At 49.1% G+C, this 21,168-nt stretch overlaps 9 protein-coding genes across 9 annotated transcripts; 4 read left to right on the top strand and 5 right to left on the bottom strand.

Annotated features, from left to right (window-relative positions):
• The first annotated feature begins 704 nt into the window (after positions 1-704).
• F5B22DRAFT_227923 (uncharacterized protein) lies at positions 705-3,193 on the top strand. Its single transcript, XM_047969811.1, has 2 exons — positions 705-762; positions 834-3,193. Exon 2 carries the CDS (start codon positions 856-858, stop codon positions 3,001-3,003), a length of 2,148 nt encoding a protein of 715 aa, XP_047829997.1. The 5' UTR covers positions 705-762; positions 834-855; the 3' UTR covers positions 3,004-3,193.
• A 720-nt stretch (positions 3,194-3,913) lies between these two features.
• Positions 3,914-4,717, top strand: F5B22DRAFT_227925 (uncharacterized protein). Its single transcript, XM_047969812.1, has 2 exons — positions 3,914-4,396; positions 4,453-4,717. Exons 1-2 carry the CDS (start codon positions 4,017-4,019, stop codon positions 4,478-4,480), a joined length of 408 nt encoding a protein of 135 aa, XP_047829996.1. The 5' UTR covers positions 3,914-4,016; the 3' UTR covers positions 4,481-4,717.
• Positions 4,718-4,870: 153 nt separating this feature from the next.
• F5B22DRAFT_610444 (acyl-CoA N-acyltransferase) lies at positions 4,871-5,851 on the bottom strand. The gene is made up of 2 exons (XM_047975201.1): positions 5,259-5,851; positions 4,871-5,204 (listed from the first exon to the last, which is right to left on the bottom strand). The coding sequence occupies exons 1-2, from the start codon at positions 5,644-5,646 to the stop codon at positions 4,945-4,947; spliced, it is 648 nt and encodes a 215-aa protein (XP_047829995.1). The 5' UTR covers positions 5,647-5,851; the 3' UTR covers positions 4,871-4,944.
• A 98-nt stretch (positions 5,852-5,949) lies between these two features.
• Positions 5,950-6,696, top strand: F5B22DRAFT_610443 (uncharacterized protein). The gene is made up of 2 exons (XM_047975200.1): positions 5,950-6,224; positions 6,411-6,696. Exon 2 carries the CDS (start codon positions 6,462-6,464, stop codon positions 6,651-6,653), a length of 192 nt encoding a protein of 63 aa, XP_047829994.1. The 5' UTR covers positions 5,950-6,224; positions 6,411-6,461; the 3' UTR covers positions 6,654-6,696.
• Positions 6,697-6,708: 12 nt separating this feature from the next.
• F5B22DRAFT_610440 (Alpha/Beta hydrolase protein) lies at positions 6,709-8,326 on the bottom strand. The gene is made up of 3 exons (XM_047975199.1): positions 8,039-8,326; positions 7,903-7,969; positions 6,709-7,843 (listed from the first exon to the last, which is right to left on the bottom strand). Exon 3 carries the CDS (start codon positions 7,758-7,760, stop codon positions 6,825-6,827), a length of 936 nt encoding a protein of 311 aa, XP_047829993.1. The 5' UTR covers positions 7,761-7,843; positions 7,903-7,969; positions 8,039-8,326; the 3' UTR covers positions 6,709-6,824.
• Positions 8,327-10,016: 1,690 nt separating this feature from the next.
• On the bottom strand, positions 10,017-11,127 carry F5B22DRAFT_610438 (uncharacterized protein). The gene is made up of 3 exons (XM_047975198.1): positions 10,510-11,127; positions 10,173-10,453; positions 10,017-10,105 (listed from the first exon to the last, which is right to left on the bottom strand). The coding sequence occupies exons 1-2, from the start codon at positions 11,051-11,053 to the stop codon at positions 10,185-10,187; spliced, it is 813 nt and encodes a 270-aa protein (XP_047829992.1). The 5' UTR covers positions 11,054-11,127; the 3' UTR covers positions 10,017-10,105; positions 10,173-10,184.
• A 760-nt stretch (positions 11,128-11,887) lies between these two features.
• Positions 11,888-12,358, bottom strand: F5B22DRAFT_227878 (uncharacterized protein). Its single transcript, XM_047969810.1, has one exon. The coding sequence runs from the start codon at positions 12,262-12,264 to the stop codon at positions 11,980-11,982; it is 285 nt and encodes a 94-aa protein (XP_047829991.1). The 5' UTR covers positions 12,265-12,358; the 3' UTR covers positions 11,888-11,979.
• F5B22DRAFT_610434 (beta-lactamase-like protein) lies at positions 12,189-15,624 on the bottom strand. Its single transcript, XM_047975197.1, has 2 exons — positions 15,236-15,624; positions 12,189-15,157 (listed from the first exon to the last, which is right to left on the bottom strand). Exons 1-2 carry the CDS (start codon positions 15,379-15,381, stop codon positions 12,454-12,456), a joined length of 2,850 nt encoding a protein of 949 aa, XP_047829990.1. The 5' UTR covers positions 15,382-15,624; the 3' UTR covers positions 12,189-12,453.
• Positions 15,625-16,124: 500 nt separating this feature from the next.
• Positions 16,125-20,216, top strand: F5B22DRAFT_610433 (uncharacterized protein). The gene is made up of 4 exons (XM_047975196.1): positions 16,125-17,903; positions 17,974-18,412; positions 18,469-19,658; positions 19,723-20,216. Exons 1-4 carry the CDS (start codon positions 16,512-16,514, stop codon positions 19,804-19,806), a joined length of 3,105 nt encoding a protein of 1,034 aa, XP_047829989.1. The 5' UTR covers positions 16,125-16,511; the 3' UTR covers positions 19,807-20,216.
• Positions 20,217-21,168: the final 952 nt, after the last annotated feature.

Here is a 21,168-nt window from a genome sequence, read left to right as displayed (position 1 = left end):
CGCGAGACTATGAAAACAAACGACTACCGGTGATGTGAAGCGTCACGTTCATGAGAACTTGACAGATAACCACTTCCCTTCCCAACTGAGGTAAGTACTAAGCACTCCGTTATGGTAAGTTAGGCATCTATGCCTAGTATGCAAACTTTCAATTTTAATTTAGAGTATTTTCAAGTTCAGTTTGATACTCAATACCTAGTTAATCTCTCCTTGTGGCAAGAGTCCCCTCCCCCGCCAACGGCTACACCAACCCCGCCCAAAAACCAAAAAAACCCCAATCATCCCTGTCGGTTAGAATTGATTGGCTATGGCAAAAGGCAAAAGGCGGGGGCAAGCGAACCAATATGTGCCACCAGGCCGAAACAGGAAATCAATAAACAAATTCGGAAAGAAGTTGACGATGGCAACAAGGGATAGTCATGATATTGTTTACTTTGGACACGGTAGACGCGGCTTGGGCTACACGATTAACACCGAGAACACGGACACGACATATGAATTACACTACACGAGGAGACGCAGACCAGACCAGACCGTGTCGGTGGGACAAACTAAGAAAGCAATCAAATGAGCAAGCAACAATAAATACAAAATACTATGCTAGATCTAGATCTGAATCTTAAACACATACATACTTATGTAAACTACTTCAATATCTTGACTTTCAATTGTCATACCAGACTTACACAACCTTTCTTGCATCAGATGCGACACGTGTAAGTCAAGTATAGGCATCGGACAACTTCGGATAGAGAGCGATAAGTAAGGAATTACCCAAAGAACACCCCCCACTGCTATGCACCTTGCTGGAGCTGGAACTAACTCAGTCAAAGCGCGGGCGCACGAACATAGGAAATGGAAGACTTGGACATGCCAATTGCGCTTCGGCGCACACCACGCAATTGTGTCGCCAACCCATCTTCTAATAGTGCTGCTGCTGCTGCTTCTTCATCGCTTCGACAGCGCGTTGTCTCCGCGCCATTACCAGCCATCCTAAAAACTCCAAGCAAGCCGCGCCCTAAGAAGCGCGTGCGATTCTCTGATCCAGGGCCAGATCTCACAGCCACAGATGATGCGCTATGCTCGACAGGCTTAACGCCCATGGTCAAGCGGTCATCGCTCAGCGAGCCGTCTCCCAAGCGCCGGCGAGCGTCTACAGGGGACAAGGAGGTCACAACTCCGAAAAGAAATAGCAGCACAAAGGCGCGCGCGCGCAAGCGCGACAACGAGGAAAAAGTCTCAGCCGAGATACAGCGCTTGCGTGCCGAACTCGCCAATCGCGATGCTGAGATCGAGCGTCTGCACAATGAGACGCTGGTACAAGATACAGAGCGCATCCTGGAGCTCGAGCAGCAAGTTGAGACTTTGCGCTCGGAGTTAGCGCAGCAACAACTCCCGCCACTTCCCCAAGACGAGGAAGATTACAATCTCTTTGACGGCGGTAATGAATACGATCTGCCGTCTCAGAGTTTCTATGACTGGACAATGGCACCTCACGATCCCTTCTCAGATAGCTGTCTAGATGAAGACAGCAACTTCACGCCAATGGAGATAGTGTGCAGCACGCCCTCGCAAAGACGGGAGAAAGCAGGGCCGTCCAAGGGTTTATCGGCGCCGTACATAACGCCACCTTGTACGAGCCCAACTCTACCGGCTACACCATGTTCGGCTCGCAGGACAGCGCCAGCAATGCCTGCGACGCCGCAGTCGCACAGTGGCATCCAGGCATCTCTGCCCGATCCCGAAAAGGAAGCTTTAGAATTAGAACTGACGTCTCTACGGCTTGAATTAACCAAGTTAACAGAGACGCTGGATACACACGCCGCGCTACAAATTCGTCTATCAGAAAAGCTTTCCACAGTCTCTGCGCCATCCCTTGCAGCCGAAAATAGCGGCGATGATCAATCAGAGCTAGAAGCGCGTCTAGACTCCGCAATCCAGGCCCTTTCGGAGCGCACGGCATCCCTCTCCGAACTCAGCGCCTCTCTCACAAACCTGGGATTCGGCGGCTCAGACCCGCGCGAAATCGTGTCCGAAATCGCCGCCGGGTTCCGTGAGACGCGTCTCGAGCTAGAATACATCACGCCCGGCGAGATCACACTCCCGCTAAACTCGCACGCGGCGGAAGTTCTAGACCTCGTATTAACGCGTCTGCGGGATCTCGCGCGCAAATCTCACGCTGACGACGAGACCATCGACGAGTACCACGCCATCGAGCTGTCGCTCCGGCAACAGCTCAGCGCGCGGTTCGACGCGATGAAGTCGTTACGCGAGGAAGCCAAGAAGAACGCTACCACGCTCCGCGAGCGCGACGCGCGGATCGCCGAGCTCGAGATCGGACTCGATCGATTGAAGGGGGCGGCAGAGGGTTACAGACGGGATATCGCCGAGTTAGAAACCCTCGTGCAACGACTCGAAGGGGAGAGCGAATCGTCCTCGGCGAAACTCAACGCGGATCTCGTGCGCGCCGAAACAGCGCTCTCCGAGCGCGGCGCGCTCATCGCGGATCTAGAGAGCAAACTGTCGACCACAGTAGCCCAAGCAGCGGACCTAGAGACGAAACTGAAAGATCTCCAGCGCCGGAAAGAAGCCGAGGCGAAAGTGCGGAATAAGTCGTATTCCTCGGCGCTTGCCCTGCGCGATGCAAGGGTATTAGAGCTGCGGCGCGAGATATACGATGTGAATCACTCGTTGCGGACTGCGCATGAGATCATTGTGAAACTGCGCGTTGAGAACGCCGGCTTGACGCGCAGGGCGGAAGAGGCGGAGGAAGGGACGAGGTTGGCGCGGCAGGCCGTGGAGACGATGAAGGCCGAGCTTGAGAAAGCTACGGCTGCGGCACCGCCGTCGCGACGGCGGACGAGATCGAGCACGGCGAAGGAGCTCGCGACGCCACGGGCTGGATCGTCTTCTGTGAATGGCAAAGGTAGGAGGAAGCGGAAGTGCGATAGTGGGTTGGGGCTTTTGGATGAAGACGAGGATGAGCTCGATGTTCTCGTGTGAGACGACTTTCTCTTTTGTGGTGTACCAAGATATCTTACCTATGTCACCATCACTCTCTGCCCTCGGGGTTATTTCCTTTGTTCGGTGTATCATTAGAGTCGGCGTTGGTTCAAATGATGCTGTTTCGTTGCGGCAGCTGGTGTTCATCGTGGTCATCATCCACCTCGGAAGCTATATCTAGCTCCATCTAAATGCAGATAGGACGGTACCTATGTAGTTGGGTATGACAATTATCTTATCTCCCTACCACCACGCACAATAATCTCCATTGTGCTCCGCGAGGTGATACAGCATGAGTTTCTTGGGGGTACACGATATCGCAAGCATATGCAATTTGGGTGAAGCGGCGGGGAAGATAAACCAGGAGAGGACGGCTTCCGATGAGGCACAATGTAACCTCAGTTACCGGCCTGGGCACCAAGAACGTATCCTATACCACAGGATATAAAATTACTTATCTCAAGAAGCAAACTTGTAACACGGTGACAACAACAAAAAGGCTTGGAAAGTCAGTCAATCCACAGGCCACGATGTCTTCGTTCCAACCCGCGCTCAACACGACAACTCTGGGCATATGCGTCCGCGAGTTATCTTCGTTGCTTTTTCCTCTTTACATCCCACGTAGATCAGAGTTCCCCAGCCGGTATTACAGCCGAACCAAGCGTTATCGTCGCCCGCCATCCACACCGACCGGTAGCGAGGCGCTGTGGCGCACGAAACGAAAACGAACATCACATGTTTTGAACTGCAGCACTGCATATCAAGTCCCGCGAGCCACGGTCGTTCAATCTGCAGGTCCCCATTGACCCGTCGCGGTCAGTATCATCGCGGCCAACGGTATTAAAAATTGACAGAGGACCGACACTTAATAAACTCTTCTCTTCATCAGTTCCTCAATTCCTAAAGCAAGCAGTCTGGATATTCAGTTTTTTAGAGAGTTTTTTTTTCTTCCGAACTGGACTGCCGTTATGTCGCCAATTGCCCAATAACCCGCCCCCAATTCCCAGCTGCTAATGTCTTCCCGACGAAATCACCCCCTAGCGCCGGTGGCGTCGTCAGCTAGCAGCCAGAAGACGGCCGTCGTCGAGTCGGAGGACATTTCCAGCGACAGGAACGATTGGCAGCAGGCGCATTACTACCACTTATTTCCAGCGGCTCCTCGCTATCCCGTCTCCGCCTACTGTCCCCCGAGAAGAAGCAGCGCGACGCCCGCCGAGCTGCCGATTGCTGAGAACCGCTTCCGGGCTCCGGAACCCGCGATTCGCCACACATCTGGGCTTGGTGAGGTGTCTACTTGGGGCCTACGCGTCCCGAGTCGCACGACGCATATCAAGGGCACTGCTTGTGTCGTTGCGGCCATTGCACTTGTTTTCATTGTTGTGCTTGTGATAGCGTAAGATTGTCCGTGCATGAACAACTTATAAGATCAGTGGAACTAACATCTGACAGACTTGTGTCGAATAGAGAGAACCCATAAGTAATGAAAGATGAGCCGCGATATAATGGTACAATTGCTGTTTAAGTCTTGACAATGGCCATCTACTAGACTTGATTAGGTCGAATATCGATGGTCATAGGCAGTGCTTTGGGAAATCGGCGATATGAATGTTCATATGGAGAAGACACAAGGGGCGCCTGTGACAACTACAGCCTCCGAAAATCACAGATTACAAGTGATCAAAGGACAGCTACAATCAGCGGGACTGATGTAAACAGCGCCATGATCGTCCCAAACAGGCTCATCGAAAGGCTAGATAGCGCTGCAACTCGCGCAAGACCAAGGTGGTACCGATAGTTGAAGAGTTCGCTCCCACCGTGACACTGCGTGTAACATAAGCATCTGCAATTCTACAGACTCAAGTAGGCTTCAAGACATAGACGTAGGCTAACAACATATAATCGAACATTCAATGATATCTAAACTATGGTCCTACCACCCCATCACCTTAGATGCCGCACCATCGCATACTGGCGGTACACCCCAAAGCCTCTCATCCTGTTCTTATCCCAAGTATTCAAATCGACATCGCGATGATCTACATTGCAAAAGCCAAACCGAAGATACAAGCCGTGGGACCCGGGGAACGAGATGAGCCAGGTAGGCAGCGCGGCATCATCCGCTATCTGCAAGCAATGCTTCAACAGCTGCGATCCAACCCCCTTGCTCTGCTGACTTCGGTCAACTGCGAACGCGGATAGATCTACGATGGTTAGCACTGTGACCCAAATCGCAGACAATCAATATCCGGACCTACAATAGCGCTCCTCCCCTTTCATATGCTCCCTCAACTGTTCAATCTCCGCACCCACCGTCCTCATGAACTCAACCTTCACACTCGATGACATTTTCTGCACCATCGTGCCCGTGGGAGTCTGATCCACTTCGTCGCCAGCAATTTCATGCGTCCAGCATGCGAAGCCGACGATGTTCCCTGAAGCGGGATCAATCGCTTTGAAGACCTGCGTGCCGACGTGGTTGAATCTTGCGGCGAGTCTGCCCTTGAAGAAATTGAGCATGTAATTCACGTCTGTCCAGTTCTTGTCTGCGAATCTGGAGGGTAATTCCTGCGAGTAAGCTGAGCGATTGATTTCTGCGAGCGCGGGTAAGTCTTCCCGGTTCGCTAAGGCGATTGTGACCGCCATTGAGCTGAGCTGTGGATTTGGGCCGAGGAGGAATGGCGTCGTGTGTTGATTTTACAGCTGTGCTAAGGCTGGGGAGAATCGAATCTTATGCACTCCGACTTTGCCATGAGTTCAAACGTAGTATGAAGAAATATGTAATTATGATGCGGGTCTTGAGAGTGTTGTTGGATATCTTCACGTAGCTCTTGCATTAGCAACCAACGCTCATTGACATACATACTTAGTACCTATTTTAATCTACTGTGACTAACAAGATACTTTGATGCTAATCATCTAGCTCGTCATGCGAGCTCAGCGGCTTGACACAACACGCACAAGTCCTTCCATATGATTCCAATCCAGTTAGGCATCATTACGGCAGCTATGGTGCCCGTAAATTCGTTGGGCCGAAGCTGATTTGAATATAACGGTCTGCCTACCATTTGATCTTAACTGACATGAATATGCTGACAATTCTGAGGAATCCCTTGAGAAGATTTCAAAGATCTTCTGGGTTTTAGCTATTACTGATATACTAACTGACGGTCTGACTCACATATTCCTATCAACCTCAATAACATGAGAATATACACCCGAGTGTGAGTGAATATTTCGAGATTCCGGAAGACGGCTATCAAGAATTAATCAAATCATCGACTTATCTGAGTGAAAATGGCAGTTAATCCGGCTTTCAACAACAGCCCTTAAGTTTCTAGACATTGCGCTCATTATCGCGAAGCTAAATCCTGTTATCTTGACGGGACTAACGAGTATGGTGTCGGTAGAGTCAACTGAAGTAGTACAGGAATTGCTTCTCAAGGTCGAGTTAGCACGATATGACAAGTTACGGCGTTTTTAAGGAGGTCAAATTTGACTGCGTCCAGCGGAAACCAGTTGTGATCCGGGTGGCACCTGTGCCCCTATACAACAGCTTCGATGTGTGGAAATGTGTCGGCACTCCCCGTGAGGCGGTTTGGAGCTCGTGTGAGGATTCTCAGCTGCGTAGGTATATTTACCTGAATGGATAGTCTAGCTTCGGCAGACGTAGATCGTAACCACCGGGAGATATCGGACTTTCTTCAAAGCAATTGCTTTGGTGTCTGTTTCATGAGATGACGACATCATGGCCCAAGATGAAGGAATACTACGAGTGATATGTTTACTTCATTTCATTTTATAAGTTCAATTGGTTATACCTTTCAAACGCTAGCAAGGCAAGCATCAACAAATTGGACAATCTCCCGATTGAATCTTTCAGGCTCTTCGTAGAACAACCAATGCCCCGAGTCAAATGAGATTACCGAGGCTAGCTTCTGCCCTTGACACTTGCGGTTCACTCGCACAGCCGTCTCCGCCACCCCCTCATACGTAAAACAGCCTGATCTCTTACCGTAAAGGACCAGAGTCGGTCGATCTATCATCTCCACCGCTTCTCGATGGTCGTACCTCGTGTGGTCGCACATCAACTTCGCCAGCCACTCCTGGTCACACAGAGCACTAATGCCCGTGAAAAATCGCATGTCCTCTTCCTTCTGTTCTTCTGAGACGGCGTCTCCGGCACTAGGCGCATAAAGATATCCTAAAGAAGACTCCGCAAGGTCCCGGTGTGCGGCGACGGAGTCGTGGATCCAGGATTCCTGAGCAGATTTCATCGTCGCCTCGTCATAGCAGCCCTTGTGGGCCCTCGTCGAGTCCCAGTTCTCAAAGGGCGAGCGGTCTTGGAGCGGAGCTTGGTCGACGAAGACAAAACCCGCGAAGTCGTCGCAGCCAAATAGCTCGAGGTAGGTCCAGAGTACCGCGGCGCCGATGGAGCAGCCCACGGGGACGATCTTGAGATCTGGGCGCGATATACTCTGGAGATGCATGACGATCTGGCGCAGGTCGGCGGCTAGACGGGCGACGTGGTACCCGCCTCGCGTGCGGCCCGACGCGCCGTGTCCGCGCATGTCGGGCGCGACAACCCAGTACTTGGACGAGATGAAGGAGACATTGCGCGTGAAGTAGGCGCTTGACCCGCTGAAGCCGTGAAGCAGGAGTACGCAGCAACTCGCCTGCGGAGCGGAGATGGGGGACGGCAGGGATGTTTGGAAGGCTAGCTTGCAGCCATCGCTGGCGGTGATGTGTGCATCTTGCATCTTGCGAGCTGGTGCCAGTGTTCCAATTGCATCCAAGTTGTTTTTGGGAAGAGGTAATTATTTTAATACCTCCTAGGTAAATGCTACAAAGTCACGATGTTAGGGGAGAATGGTTACGCGAAAGCAGCACGTAGGTAAGTACCTAACTTAGCCTTGGTATTTACAGCGCACCTTAGGGCATTTAGTTGGAGTGTTAGTGCCTACCGGACCTACCTAGGCAGTTGTATTAGGGGAGCGTGAGCGTATTTAGGAAGAGCGTAGGAGGGGTAAATGCTGACCTAATACTACACATACTAAAGGAATGACAAAACGAAAAGCAACGATCGATATCGATCTCATAGTTAATAGAAGTAGAAGGATATATTTTTCTGACAATCGCGCCTCGTAAATGCCTCAGAAATGCATTGTAGAAGGGAGGGTTGTGCGGTAGAGTCATCGCAGGCTTGTAGAACCGCTTAGGTAGGGACAAGGACGATAGGCTGCTTTGTCGTGCGCATGGTACTGTCGTCTCCCAGAGAAATTGTCTAGCCCTTATATAAGATATGAACTGATGTCTTACCTCCATGTCATCACTACAGAAGGTTGACAGTTCTGTGAAGGTCGGCGTCAATTGTCTCGCAAACTCCCATCATACGATGAAATTGATAAGACGCAAACTCTACTGTTCTACACCAGAGATATGTCTTTAGTCTTAAATAAATATGATAGCGCGAATTCAATGAATGAAGATGCTGAAATTCAACTCGCGCGGCTCGACTGACAGTCAAGGATGTGTATGTTATAGGTATAGGCGACTGGTCGAATTGGCGTCACATATCGATTGCAAGTCAGGATGGAGTTGAGACGAGCAGGCGAGTAGAAGCTCGGCCTCAGAAGTCTGTGGACTAGTCTTAATGCCAAGTTCTATCATCCTATATTATCAGTTTGTTCCAGCACACGTTGTTCTGTCTGTTCTGCTGGTCGTTATTCCTACCGTTCAAGCAACCTCAATCATGAAAATTAAGATTTCTTAATCATTCATCGGCAGGTTCGAACATGGAAACGTTTTATCAAAGTTGAAAACTCGATTATTGATGGTGAAGGGTTTCCAACGTCGAACATTTCGCACCCCGTCGTCCCACAGCCAAATATTAGCACGGTATTAGCATCGAGAACACCAACGAAAAGGGACAAATGTTACTTGATTCTCTATGGCCAAGCTAGATATAAGTATATTCTGCTGCGCAACGCACGAAAACAAGATAAGCTAGCCCCCCGCCTTGCGGGCCACCTTCTTACGGGCCACCTAAAGTGTTAGTACTGTACACTCAAGTCTCATATAAACCTTAACAATCTGTATTTTACGAAAAAATAAATAACTAATTAAAAAAAAGATAGCTACAACTACCAGATTTTAAAATTAGCTATATAATATAAATCTATATATATAATTAAATTATAAAAAATATCGACCTATTATAGGAAGTATATTTAATTGTTAAAGTTATAGTAGTTTTTTTAAGGTGTAATTTGTATAGGAATTTATACAGTGCTATATAAAAATTTTCAAACCTATTAACTTTAACTTGGAATATCTATACGGAAAAAAATTGTAAAAATAAACGTAATATATTAAAAGATGCTAAATTGGTTAATAAATTTAATTCCTTTACCTGTTTACTTTTACGATTTTTATTGGATTTATGGTATGTTATTAAAGGTAGAAATATTACCTTTTTAGGGTAATATTTTAGGTAAGAAAAATATAGTGCAGCGCGTATTAAAATACTATGCATTTTTTTATACAAATTATTACCCTAAAAAGGTAATATTTCTATCTTTAACAACGTACTATAAATCTAATAAAAATTGTAAAAGTAAATAGGTAAAGGAATTGAATTTATTAACCAGTTTAACATCTTTTAATATATTATATTTATTTTTACGATTTTTTTCCGTATAGATATTCTAGGTTAAAGTTAATAGGTTTGAAAATTTTTATATAGCATTGTATAAATTCCTATATAAATTACACCTTAAAAAAACTACCATAACTTCAACAATTAAATGCACTTCCTATAATAGGTCGATATTTTTTATAATTTAATTATATATATAGATTTATATTATATAGCTAATTTTAAAATCTGGTAGTTGTAGCTATCTTTTTCAATTAGCTATTATTAATTGTCTATTTTGTAGTTTTGTATGTAAATACCGTACAGTGCAGCCGGCCCGTGAGGAGATGGCCCGTAAGGCGGGGGGCTAGCTTATGTCGGGTCCTATTCAATCCTCCAGCAGTTTATCCATCCGTCTGGTATGGCAATGAGATGTCTTCTGATAAGGGCATAGTAGATAGCCATATGGTATGTCGCAATGTCCCAAATTCCAAGTCAATAGCTCTCTAGAAATACCCACCCGTGTTGTATGTAGATGGCTCAGATTTTACTTCCATGGCCCTGCGGTTCGTAGCACCGGGCCGTCTTCACCGACAGTTACGCCTCGCAAGTCGCTCCAAGCAAGCATTTTGAACTTGACTTTTGCTTGTCCAGGATGAGATGGCCGTCTTGAATACCATTCATCCTTCAGCCCTGATAGAAGAAGCCAGGGGTCGGGCGTGGGGTGGAAAAGATTTTGGGTATCTTCGAGACGAATTTCACAGTATGCCCCAGTGCGATTGCAAAATTCCTTGAGACCCTTCTCCTGTGCAATTTCTATAAAATTGCGTTAGCAAGACATGAAAATACATACGCCTAGTCATGCGACTCACCCTGTAACCGTCTAAAGACGTCAACGCCGGTTTTCGTTATAACAGTATTTTCTTTCTTTGGGAATAGTCCTTCTAGTTTGCGCGGACAAAAGTGCTGAGCCTCGGATTCCGCCGTCATCATACTTTTCTTGGTCGGGCAAATGAGGTAGAACTCTTGAAGATCGCGGAACCATCGAAGGAATCGGCACACACTTTTATTGCAAATTTCCGCTGGGTGGTCCGTTGGGTGTAAACAGCCGCCCTCCCCACGCACGCAGCGAAAGGGCTGAAAGGACTTGCTTCCCTTAACCCGTCGGAGGAAATCCCACTCTACTCCGATCCTGGTGATGCCTTTGAGAAAAAAGTAGTTTTCAAGGCCATTTAGCATGACTAGAGAGATGATTGTTTCTCCATAGTCGAACCTGAAGGTAACGAGGTCGGTCTTATCATTGAACAGGACACGATCGGGATTTTTTCGTCCTGGGGTGTCATATTGATGCAGCAGAGTTGCAGTGGTTTCGAAACGTAGAAACTGGTCGAAAGCGTAGCGATCTAAACTGGCCATCCCGACTCGCTGTCGCCAGACAGAGACATCATTCGCTGCCTTGTTGGATGGCTCATATATGAGTCTTGTGCAACGGTTTGGGTCCACGAAGAGCCGGAGGCGGTGGGCGCCGTTAGACCATTCCCCGAAAGCATACTTCCAAATTTGCAGCTTCATCTCAGGAGGGAGTCTTGGGTACGGGTGAAAAGTCGTCAGAACCTCGGTAGATGAGGCTGAGTCACTGTCGAGACTATTTCCAGATTCCTCCATTGCCTATAAAAATTAGCTTCAAGGTAAACATATATTACAAGGATTGAACAAACTCACAACTCAGGATCGCAATATATCTGAAGATGTATGTGCTCTGCAAATGTTTAGAGGAATGGGAAATGAAAGGGACTGTGTCTGGGGACAGACAAGCTGATGAGAGATAAGATTACTTTAGGATACACAAGAGTCTCGAAAGGTTGATGGGCATGGGTTGAGTTTGGGGTCTTCTTTTTCTTTCTTTCTTTTTTTTATGGCGGTAAACTGTGAAATTAACGGCAGGAACTTACCACTGTGAAAAACGCAATGCAGGAGGAAGCAACGAGAAACCGAGACACTGGGAAACTAACGTGAATTTCGAAATGTTTGCTTTTTTTTTTATACCGCCCTTAGGAGGCGCTTGGTCAGAAGAGGCGAAACAATCCTCGGAGGGCGTCTTATATATCAAAGCAGGCCAGATAAAGAGAATTGCAGATGGTAGTTCAGTCTTGAAGTAAGTGTAGATGGCGTCAACAGGCGCGGATAGTTGGTGGGACTGATATAACAGAGAGGTAGTAACACAGGTCAATGTTGTTGCGGAAAATGAGTGCAAAGCAGGAGTGGGAAAAACTCGGAATGCATCGCACCAAGACCGTGAAGAAAGCGAGTTGAGTTACTGATTCAAGGTAGTCGGCAATAGTTCAAGTATTCAAGACGAATGTCGTGATCAAGTGGCCGACGGACGATATCTTGAAGAGCAGTGATAGCCAATGCAAGTTAGCATTTTCATGCATCTCAGGAAATCCAACAAGGCAAGCTTGGAACAGGTGGGATTTGGTAAAAAATATTGACGGGCTGATACACACCAAGCTTGAGGTTGAGCCGGTAAGTACCTGTGAGCACAAGCACACACACACACACACACACAATACAATACGTTGGCAGAGCAATTCAAATCCCGTGGTCTCAGAACTAGACAACGACATGAGTTCAGGGAAGGCACTTACAAAGCCGAACAACGCTCTATAAAAGCTACTCTCCAAAGTGCCACTCGTCTACAACTCCCAAGACGATCATATTCCGCGAGGATGCTTAACTTCGTAATGCTACACATAGATAAATACATCTAGATGAGATATGCGCCAACTTAGATCAAATCGCCATCAACCCCACCCTTACGCCCCCGCAACCACCGCCAGATTCTCATAGATCGTGCGCTTGACAGCGTAAAATGAACCGCCTATCTGGCTCGCCGGACCCCCTCCAACAGCGAAGCCAATGCTCTCGACATCGATGCGGCCGGTGGCAGTCTTCCGGACCATCACCGAGCCGTCGATCAGCAGCGTACCTTCTCCTCTGAACTCAGCCGTGTGACCGGATTGTTGCATCGCTTTCCGCAGGTCAGCTAGTCGTAGATCGCCGACGTGAAGTGGTTGGGCCACGGAGCGGGTTGCTGATGCCATGTTCATAGGCAAGATATCCAGAGTTGGCTCCACCGGAGTTTCTATCGGTTCGCTTGATTGCGAATCTTCAGTTTTGATGCGTTTGTTTGCCGTATCTTCATCGTCGTTTCGTGCGAGTTGCGTCTGTACGGCGAGGAGTCGGCCGGTGACGGTCGCAATGCTCAATCCACGGACACTCTGCCATTTCAATTGTTTCAACAGGGTTGGGGCTAGTTTAACCACCCAGGCGTTGGTGTCAACACTTGCGTCAACAGTAGCTCCCATGTTGGGAGTGTATATGTCGAAAGAACCATCTGCCATTAGCTTCTTGCAATCCGAAGCTAGTGTCATTGTGTCTTCGCTGCTTCCGCCTACGAGGATAAGCTTTCGAGGCTGGATTAGAGGTATAAGCATGTGGAGGCTGCGCTTGTCGTGGATACCGGCAAAGTCGACAAAGTCAATCTGGAGTTTGACTACAATCTTTTCCGTCTGGACCACTAATTTTGACGGTCCATTCACTGAATCATCTGGGTCATCTGGGACTGCGTCCAGCTCGTCGTCATACCCGCCATCCGAGTATGCCACTTGAAGCTCATCAGTCATGGTTCGTGTCAGCGCTGGTCGCTTATTGGTGTGAGTTCCGTGGATCTTGTTCGCAGGTGCGGCGTCGTCCCATTTGCGCTTCTTCCCCAAATTATCGTGGCCATCACCCTTGCCGAGCTGGTCCATGTCAACGCCATCTCCATCATCTCGCTCCTCGGCTCTGAGAAAATCCTCTGGTCGGATACCTTCGCCATATTCGTCGTCACGCTTTCGTCGTACCGCGTTAGGAAACATTCGATCTCTTCCTCTCTTATCCGTTATATCAAAATCATGAACCCCCTTCTTTTTTAATAGTATGTTAATGCCCAAATCTTCGTCAGTAAGTGCAGCTTTCTTCCTTCCCGCCTGGCCGAGGGTCGTCGCAGCGTTCAGAGCCCGGCCTTGTTGTTCATTCTCTGAGTCCTCCGATTCGGATGATGACTCAGAAACGTCATCTCCCACATCTCCAGCCGCTTCTAGTGTAGCTACTCCGCCACCCTGTAAAGTCGTCTGCAGCTGGCGTTGTTGAGCGAGCCATTGCTGATATCGGGCCAGATCGCCGCCTTCCAGAGCCTGTTTTTGAGTGTCTATGAAGTCTAGTTCATGGATGACCCCACCATTTGGCTCGCTCTCCGTAGTACTCTCCTGGCGATTCTTCCACCAGGACCAGAGAGTTCTCGCCAGTGATGGGTGCGATGATGAAGCTGAAGACGGATACTCGGTTAAAATGACCATATTGGCAGGGTCCTCGGCGAGCTGCTTCAACACAGTTTTCGAAAATCCCCATTCGAGGCTTGCATCACTGGCAATAATGACCTTGCCGGTAGAGGTGCTGCTGCCGTTATCACGCGAAAGCACCTTGTCGATCTGCCCTCTCCTGTCCAGTAAACGGAGATACCTAAAGTCAAAAGGGCCAACTTCTTTCCCTTGTTTTGCCCCGTCTCCTGTCCCGTTCGCTCGTTTAGACCCATCAGCAACAGCTTCGAACTCGCGCACAATGTTGTCGTCCATCCATTCCAACATACTCCTAGCATATCTCATGACACTATGAACATTGCGCCCTGCCAGATACACTTTCGCAGAGTTGAGGTTGCCGTTGTTAGATGAATCATCTCTCCATGCATGTTCTAGTAGATAGGCTAGCTCTAGTACACGGGCGCTTGAATCCGTAGGTATGAGGACTGTTCCACCCTTACCGACACACGACCTTATCTTGTCAAGGAGTTGCTCATCTCGTTTACTTCGGCCGCCAGAGAGAGATGGTTTTTTACCACCGCGGCTGCTACACACCAGTGCGGTAGGCTTTCTTAACTGTTCAATGACCTCTGCACCTCCACCACCAGCTCCACCCAGCCATGCAGCGCCGGCGTAAACATTTTCACGTCCTTGATTCCAATCTACAGCGTATACAATAGATTCAAGACCGTGCTGTATATGCCAAATGGTGCCACCTAGTGTATGGCCCGAGTTATACGCGGTGATGGTTAAACCATTTAGCGGAGGAGAGAAAGGGGAGCCAAGAGGCTGATGAGGTTGCGAGTATTTTAGAGGATGGATGAGGGAGAAGTAAGTAGCGATCTCATCGGGGGTAGGAGCTTGCAGAAGGAAGTCGGACGACGCATCTTGACCCGAGTATGATACACCCTCGAGGTCACCTAACGAGATCGTAGTAGCAGCAGCTGGCGTTGAAGCATATAGGTCCTGCAGGAGAGTGCGACCAAGTCCAATGATGGGGCTTGTCGCATAGACAGGTATGCGAGTGAAGAGAGGGAAGTGTTTGCAGCAGTGGGCGAAAGCGGCGATGTGTTCGGTCGTCGCATGGGTGAGGAGGATCAGGGAGAGGGTCGGGACTTGTCTGCGCATCCATGTAAGCGATACAATTCTGGCCGTTGCCGATACAATCGAGCCGGCATTGAGGGTTCAGGCGACGTACTTTTCCAGCTCCTTGAGCTTAGCAGGATCAAAGGATTCATCCCAACCAACGCCGACAAGTATCTTGATGCCTCCGTCTAGCTCGAGGATAGATTGCGACGCCGGTGACTCGGAAAGCGCCCCTAGCAAAGGGCTGAACGTAAACATGGCTGCATGGTCTTATTGCATGCCCTCGCCCGGTTCCTTGCGCCCCGTTGCTATATGCCCATCTATAGCAGTATTCTGCAGTCTAGTCAGATACTGGATTGTCGCGAAACCGAGCAGAGCGTTCCGGAAGATTGAGAGGCCGCTATGGGTGAAGGTAGAATGCCCAGATAGCCAGTCTAAATAATTGCCATGCTGATCTGGAAGTTAGGTAGGGAAGAATGAACATTCGATGAAAGATGTAGCGCGCGTCAAAGAGTTCCTTGTCGGGATACCGTGTATGTACCTACATGTACCTACCTAGAGGCACTGGATGTGCCTAAGTACAGAGAACATAGGCCTCCCTACGTAACCCACAGCAGTGCTGCCGCTGTGCCCGTGCCCACCATACTAGGTACCCGTAGCAGTTCTGGGTGGGTTCCATACAGCACTGGGTTGGCGGCACATCCACTGAAGGAGGCTCTCAGGTCAGTACCGTATGTACCAGATACCTACATAGGTAGTGGGTATGCTGGATTAATGGGCCATGCTCACCCTCTAGAGGTATCTTTTACTAGCCTATGCACCTATGTCATGCCTGGCATAGCGTATCCCCTACCTCTGGGTAGCTCAGACCCGCGCCCGGCAGATATCCGGGAGTCCATCGATAGTGTGCAGATACTCAGGTACTTAGGTACTTAGGTACCAGTGTAGGTACATATGTATGGAGCTGGTCGGTCTGCCGCCCTTATCGCCAATTCGGGAATGGCATCGCTGAGACACGAATTCGTAACTGTGGCCTCAATCCTGACATGGGCAAGGTACCTTCATAGACGTCGTATCTCAAGCCTCAGCCAATTCCTCGCTCGCTTTCGTACATTGGCCCCGACCGTCTGTCCCTGAAGCTGCATGTTTTCGAGCACGGCCGCCATGACACCATTCGCTTCGGTGTAAATCGTCGTCCAAGTACTCACAGCTGTGCCCCTCGACATCCAGCTCGGCCGTGCACAATTATATCTCTCGCCCCTTATAATCGTGTGCCGTGGGGCTATGTGTACGGACGGCTCTTGTTTTATAACGAAGTAATATAGAGCCTTATCGCCTGCCACATTTCTACCATCTCGATCCTAAGACCTTCGGAACACGCGACGACTATGAGTGGTGAATATTCCATGTATCACGCCCTCGGGCAAGGCGAGCAATTCGACCCAAACGATCCCAAACGAACACAGCCAGCACCTCCTCAGTTCCAGCCGCCTGTCGCTCAACAGCCATACCAGCAATATGGGGCGCCCGTACCTCCCGTTCAGGGTCAAGGTCAGCAGTACTATGGTAGCCCTCCGCCCCTCGGCGGCGCTTCTCCCGCACGCACTGCGCCTGGCTTCGCACCACCCACGGCAGACGGAGCAGGACTAGCCTCTCAGATGGCCGGTATGTCGTTGGATGGGCAGCACACTGTGCGGAAGAAGAAGAAGGATCGGCATGCTTTTCATACCGTCGAGGCCCCCGCTGGCTCTTCGCAGCCATATAATGGCATCCCGCCAACAGGCACTCCAGCAACACAATTCCTTAATGCCGATCCCTCTCTCACGGTTGGCGGGCAATTTATCGGTGGACCTACCTCTCCGAATCAGCTCCCAAATCCCAGCGCCGCGGCATATGGCTCTCCGTCTCCGAACCAGTTCCCAAGTCCCGTCAATGCGCCGTACAATCCAGCCTCTCCTGCCACGCCAGCTGAATTCGCCGCCCGGTCTGGTCAACCCCAGGCTCCGGCATTTGTATCGGCCTCGGGAGGCAGCAGCATCTCACCCGACGAGATCCCCAGCGTACCCGTGTCTAGAGATGTACCGCAGCAATATTACCTCGACAACGTCTACCCTACGTTTGAGCGCCATGTCCCACCTCCTGCTATCGCTTCCTTTGTGGCGTACGATCAGGGCAACTCTTCGCCGAAATTCACACGACTGACAATGAATAATATACCCTCTACTGCTGAGAACCTCAGCACCACCGGCCTCCCTCTGGGCCTGGTTTTACAGCCATTGGCTCCTCTTCAAGCCGGGGAGCTAGAAATACCCCTTCTTGACTTCGGAGAACAGGGACCTCCGAGGTGCCGTCGGTGTCGAGCCTATATCAACCCTTTCATGATGTTCCGCTCTGGAGGTAGCAAGTTTGTTTGTAATCTGTGTACCTATCCCAACGATACACCCTCGGAGTATTTCTGCGCTACGACGCCACAGGGGGTCAGGGTAGACCGGGATCAGAGACCAGAATTGACAAGGGGCACTGTAGAGTTCACAGTACCTAAGGAGTACTGGACGAAAGAACCCACCGGCCTGAACTGGCTGTTCGTTATTGATGTTACCCAAGAAGCCTTCAACAAGGGTTTTCTGGAGGCTTTTTGCGAGGGCATTCTCTCAGCTCTTTACGCACCGGAAGGGAACCAGAGTGCAGAAGACAACGGTGAGCCAAAACCGCAAATACCACCTGGAGCAAAGGTTGGATTCGTGACCTACGACAAGGATGTCCACTTCTATAACTGCAATGTGAGCTTTTTACACCTTGATGAATAATACCACATAGTGCCTTTTGAGGATACCTACTAACACATGTTAGCCCGCTCTGGAACAAGCCCAGATGATGATCATGCCCGACATAGAGGATCCCTTTGTTCCTCTAAGTGACGGCCTTTTTGTTGATCCGTATGAGTCGGAAGCAATTATCACATCACTTCTTACTCGACTACCGACTCTTTTTTCTGATATTAAGAACCCCGAGCCCACATTGTTGCCAACACTAGGTTCTTGTTTGGCCGCCTTGGAGAAGACGGGAGGAAAAATGGTGTGCTCATTATCGGCGCTTCCGACGTGGGGACCGGGTCGTCTATTTATGAGAGATGACGGGAAATATCCCGGCGGTGAAATTGACAAGAAATTGTACACCACAGAGCATCCCGGCTGGAAGAAGATTGCCGAGAAAATGGTAGCCGCCGGTGTTGGTATTGACTTTTTCCTGGCAGCCCCTTCTGGTGGATATTTGGATGTTGCGACAATTGGTGAGTCGTAAATATCGTATGAAAAAAGGGTGAGATAAAATGCTAACTCTACGAAGGTTACGTATCTTCCACAACGGGTGGTGAAACGTTTTATTATCCCAACTTCGTGGCCGGTCGGGATAACGCCAAGCTCTCACAAGAAATCAAACATACTGTTACCCGCGAAACCGGTTATCAAGCGTTGATGAAAGTTCGTTGCTCAAATGGACTTCAAATATCTTCTTATCACGGTAATTTTGTTCAGCATACATTTGGTGCTGATCTGGAAATCGGAGTCATCGATGCGGATAAGGCAATAGGTGTCACTTTCGGCTACGATGGAAAGTTGGATGCCAAACTCGACGCGCACTTCCAATCCGCACTCCTCTATACCACCGCTTCAGGCCAACGCCGAGTTCGCTGCTGCAACGTGATTGCCAGTGTTAGCGATAATACGAGAGAGTGCGTGAAATTCATCGACCAAGACGCAGTATATACGATCATCGCGAAGGAAGCCGCGTCAAAGCTTTCTTCAAGTTCAAGCACTCTAAAAGATATACGCGAGCTTATAACTGGAAAAACGATCGATATTCTGGCGGGTTATCGCAAGAATTTCTCTCAGCCTCACCCACCAGGACAGCTCGTCATGCCTGAGAAGCTTAAAGAGTTCTCGATGTATATGCTTGGCCTAATCAAAAGCCGAGCATTCAAAGGTGGCAGTGAGACTTCAGATAGAAGAGTACATGAACTCCGTATGATTAGATCAATGGGTTGTCCGGAGCTCAGCTTATACCTCTATCCTCGCATGATACCTATACATAACCTCAATGCTGATGACGGTTTCCCAGATGAGAAGACAGGTCATCTGAAGCTGCCTCCTTCCATCCGAACATCTTTCAGCCGCGTCGAGCCGGGCGGTGTCTACCTTGTTGATAATGGACAACAGTGCCTATTGTGGTTCCATGCGCAAACTTCACCAAATCTGCTGATCGATCTCTTTGGCGAGGGCAAAGACAGCCTTGGCTCGCTTGACCCCTATAGTTCAACCCTTCCAGTATTGGAGACACAGCTGAATGCTCAGGTCCGGAATATCATAGAGTTCCTCCGAACCATTCGTGGGTCGAAGGCATTGACAATTCAGCTAGCAAGGCAAGGCATCGACGGTGCTGAATATGAATTCGCCAGGATGTTAATAGAAGACCGGAACAACGAAGCCCAAAGCTATATAGATTGGCTTGTCCATATTCATAAGGGTGTAACGCTTGAGGTAGGTCCCCCTCTTCCAAATTCCCGGGTTAAGCAGGTCGAAACTGACATTTAATGATGATTAGTTAGCTGGCCAGCGGCGCAAGGAAAACGACGAGGGGAGTTCGATAGTGTCTAGTTTCTCTGGTCTACGACCTGGTTATTGGTGAGGTTACGATGATGAAATCAAAATGTTTAAAAGTTACGCAACGAACGCATGGCATTGGGAGGCGCATTGAAACTTGGATTGAGAGAGTAAAAATATGACGAAATGTCAGACAAGAATTCCCCATGCAAACAAAGCAAGCAATATCCTCGTGTTGATGTTGATTATTTGCCTGTTCATACTCATGTAAGTATCAGGAAGATTATCTACGCAATGAACTAGAGCACGAAGAGCATGTTATTCGTCTCGAGATCGCTGCTTCGACTACTTGATAACAAATGTGATGTATCGCTCTCTTTAAGTTAGTGGATCTTCTCGTGTCATGTTGCTCTGTCGAGTGTTCATGCCGCCTCTACTATCTTGAGCGGTTACCTAAATACTAGATATGACTTTGACTCAAAAGAGATAGAAAAGAAGGGATAAAAGGAAAATAGGTAGAGGCGTTAATGGCCCTCTTCAATGCGCGTGGGATACGTGCGGAGAGCATATCTAGTCATGCGCATGTTTGTATTGACGCTATGTGTAAATGGGTCTTGTAGCATTGTTACCGATAACGGTCACGAGAACGAGGGAATGCGTGGTGAATCGCGTACAATAGTGTACGGCGAAGAGTGCGTAGGTAGGTAGGCTCAGATAGATGTGTGACTATCCCTCCTCCCGCAGGCCCCGGAACTTGAAGCACACTCACAAAGTGACGCCGCTCCTTTCCCGCCGCGAACTGAGACCTAACAGCTGCACACAATCTGTCATCTAGGATAGGTATCATCATTGTTTACCCAACATGTTGACCCTGTCGTTCGTTCGTTCGTTTTCATTCCTGATACGGTAGATGATATGCACTAGGAGGCAGGGATAAGAAAGCTCGAGCGCGCGATCATGATGTGTGCGTGATCTATCAGAATTCTTCCTCGCTCGTCTGATTGACAGGTGCGGCTCGTGGCAGCGAGCGGCGAGCGACAGCCGTCTGTCTGCGGAACTGGGTTCCTGTTTCGCGACGTTTGGATCTCTCGATCTAAGCATGGCGTGGTGCGGGCGGATATCATGTCGATTGATCTGTTGCAAAACAGGGGTTGATACTTACTTCAGTACCTGTATGTAGGTAGGTAATTGGTGATACGTGAGTAGGTACCCTGCAGTGAAGGGAGATTCCTAAGGCGCCCGCCCTTCCGTTGTACAGTAGGGCGGCGGCGGCATGGATACCGGCATGTAGGTTGGTGTGCCATATGTATGCACATGCACGTATACCTAGGTAGGTACGAATTGGTGATACTTTGTGATGTATATGCCTGAAGCGATGGGAATCTTGTGAGTACTAAGGACGGCAAATTTTCCTTACCAGTTCGGATAGATGATCCCAACAATCTGT

The sequence above is a fragment of the Xylaria bambusicola genome (genome assembly GCF_022495145.1).
Source record: "Xylaria bambusicola strain CBS 139988 unplaced genomic scaffold F5B22scaffold_26, whole genome shotgun sequence".
NCBI classification, from domain to species: Eukaryota; Fungi; Ascomycota; class Sordariomycetes; order Xylariales; family Xylariaceae; genus Xylaria; species Xylaria bambusicola.
The sequence above is the reverse complement of the archived record's forward strand: the minus strand, read 5'-3'. Positions and strand labels throughout refer to the sequence as shown.

Excerpts from the sequence above, each read along its gene's own strand:
- F5B22DRAFT_610440 (XM_047975199.1), bottom strand. The coding sequence starts at position 7,760 with ATGCAAGATGCACACATCACCGCCAGCGATGGCTGCAAGCTAGCCTTC.
- F5B22DRAFT_610444 (XM_047975201.1), bottom strand. The coding sequence starts at position 5,646 with ATGGCGGTCACAATCGCCTTAGCGAACCGGGAAGACTTACCCGCGCTC. Across the intron at positions 5,205-5,258 it reads GAAAGGGGAGGAGCGCTATT|ATCTATCCGCGTTCGCAGTT; the intron begins GTAGGTCCGGAT and ends TAACCATCGTAG.
- F5B22DRAFT_610438 (XM_047975198.1), bottom strand. The coding sequence starts at position 11,053 with ATGGCCAGTTTAGATCGCTACGCTTTCGACCAGTTTCTACGTTTCGAA. Across the intron at positions 10,454-10,509 it reads CGTCTTTAGACGGTTACAGG|AAATTGCACAGGAGAAGGGT; the intron begins GTGAGTCGCATG and ends GCAATTTTATAG.
- F5B22DRAFT_610433 (XM_047975196.1), top strand. The coding sequence starts at position 16,512 with ATGAGTGGTGAATATTCCATGTATCACGCCCTCGGGCAAGGCGAGCAA. Across the intron at positions 17,904-17,973 it reads TCCACTTCTATAACTGCAAT|CCCGCTCTGGAACAAGCCCA; the intron begins GTGAGCTTTTTA and ends AACACATGTTAG. Across the intron at positions 19,659-19,722 it reads ATAAGGGTGTAACGCTTGAG|TTAGCTGGCCAGCGGCGCAA; the intron begins GTAGGTCCCCCT and ends AATGATGATTAG.
- F5B22DRAFT_610434 (XM_047975197.1), bottom strand. The coding sequence starts at position 15,381 with ATGTTTACGTTCAGCCCTTTGCTAGGGGCGCTTTCCGAGTCACCGGCG. Across the intron at positions 15,158-15,235 it reads AAGCTCAAGGAGCTGGAAAA|ACAAGTCCCGACCCTCTCCC; the intron begins GTACGTCGCCTG and ends ATGGATGCGCAG.
- F5B22DRAFT_610443 (XM_047975200.1), top strand. The coding sequence starts at position 6,462 with ATGACAAGTTACGGCGTTTTTAAGGAGGTCAAATTTGACTGCGTCCAG.
- F5B22DRAFT_227878 (XM_047969810.1), bottom strand. The coding sequence starts at position 12,264 with ATGTCGTTGTCTAGTTCTGAGACCACGGGATTTGAATTGCTCTGCCAA.
- F5B22DRAFT_227925 (XM_047969812.1), top strand. The coding sequence starts at position 4,017 with ATGTCTTCCCGACGAAATCACCCCCTAGCGCCGGTGGCGTCGTCAGCT. Across the intron at positions 4,397-4,452 it reads ATTGTTGTGCTTGTGATAGC|ACTTGTGTCGAATAGAGAGA; the intron begins GTAAGATTGTCC and ends AACATCTGACAG.
- F5B22DRAFT_227923 (XM_047969811.1), top strand. The coding sequence starts at position 856 with ATGGAAGACTTGGACATGCCAATTGCGCTTCGGCGCACACCACGCAAT.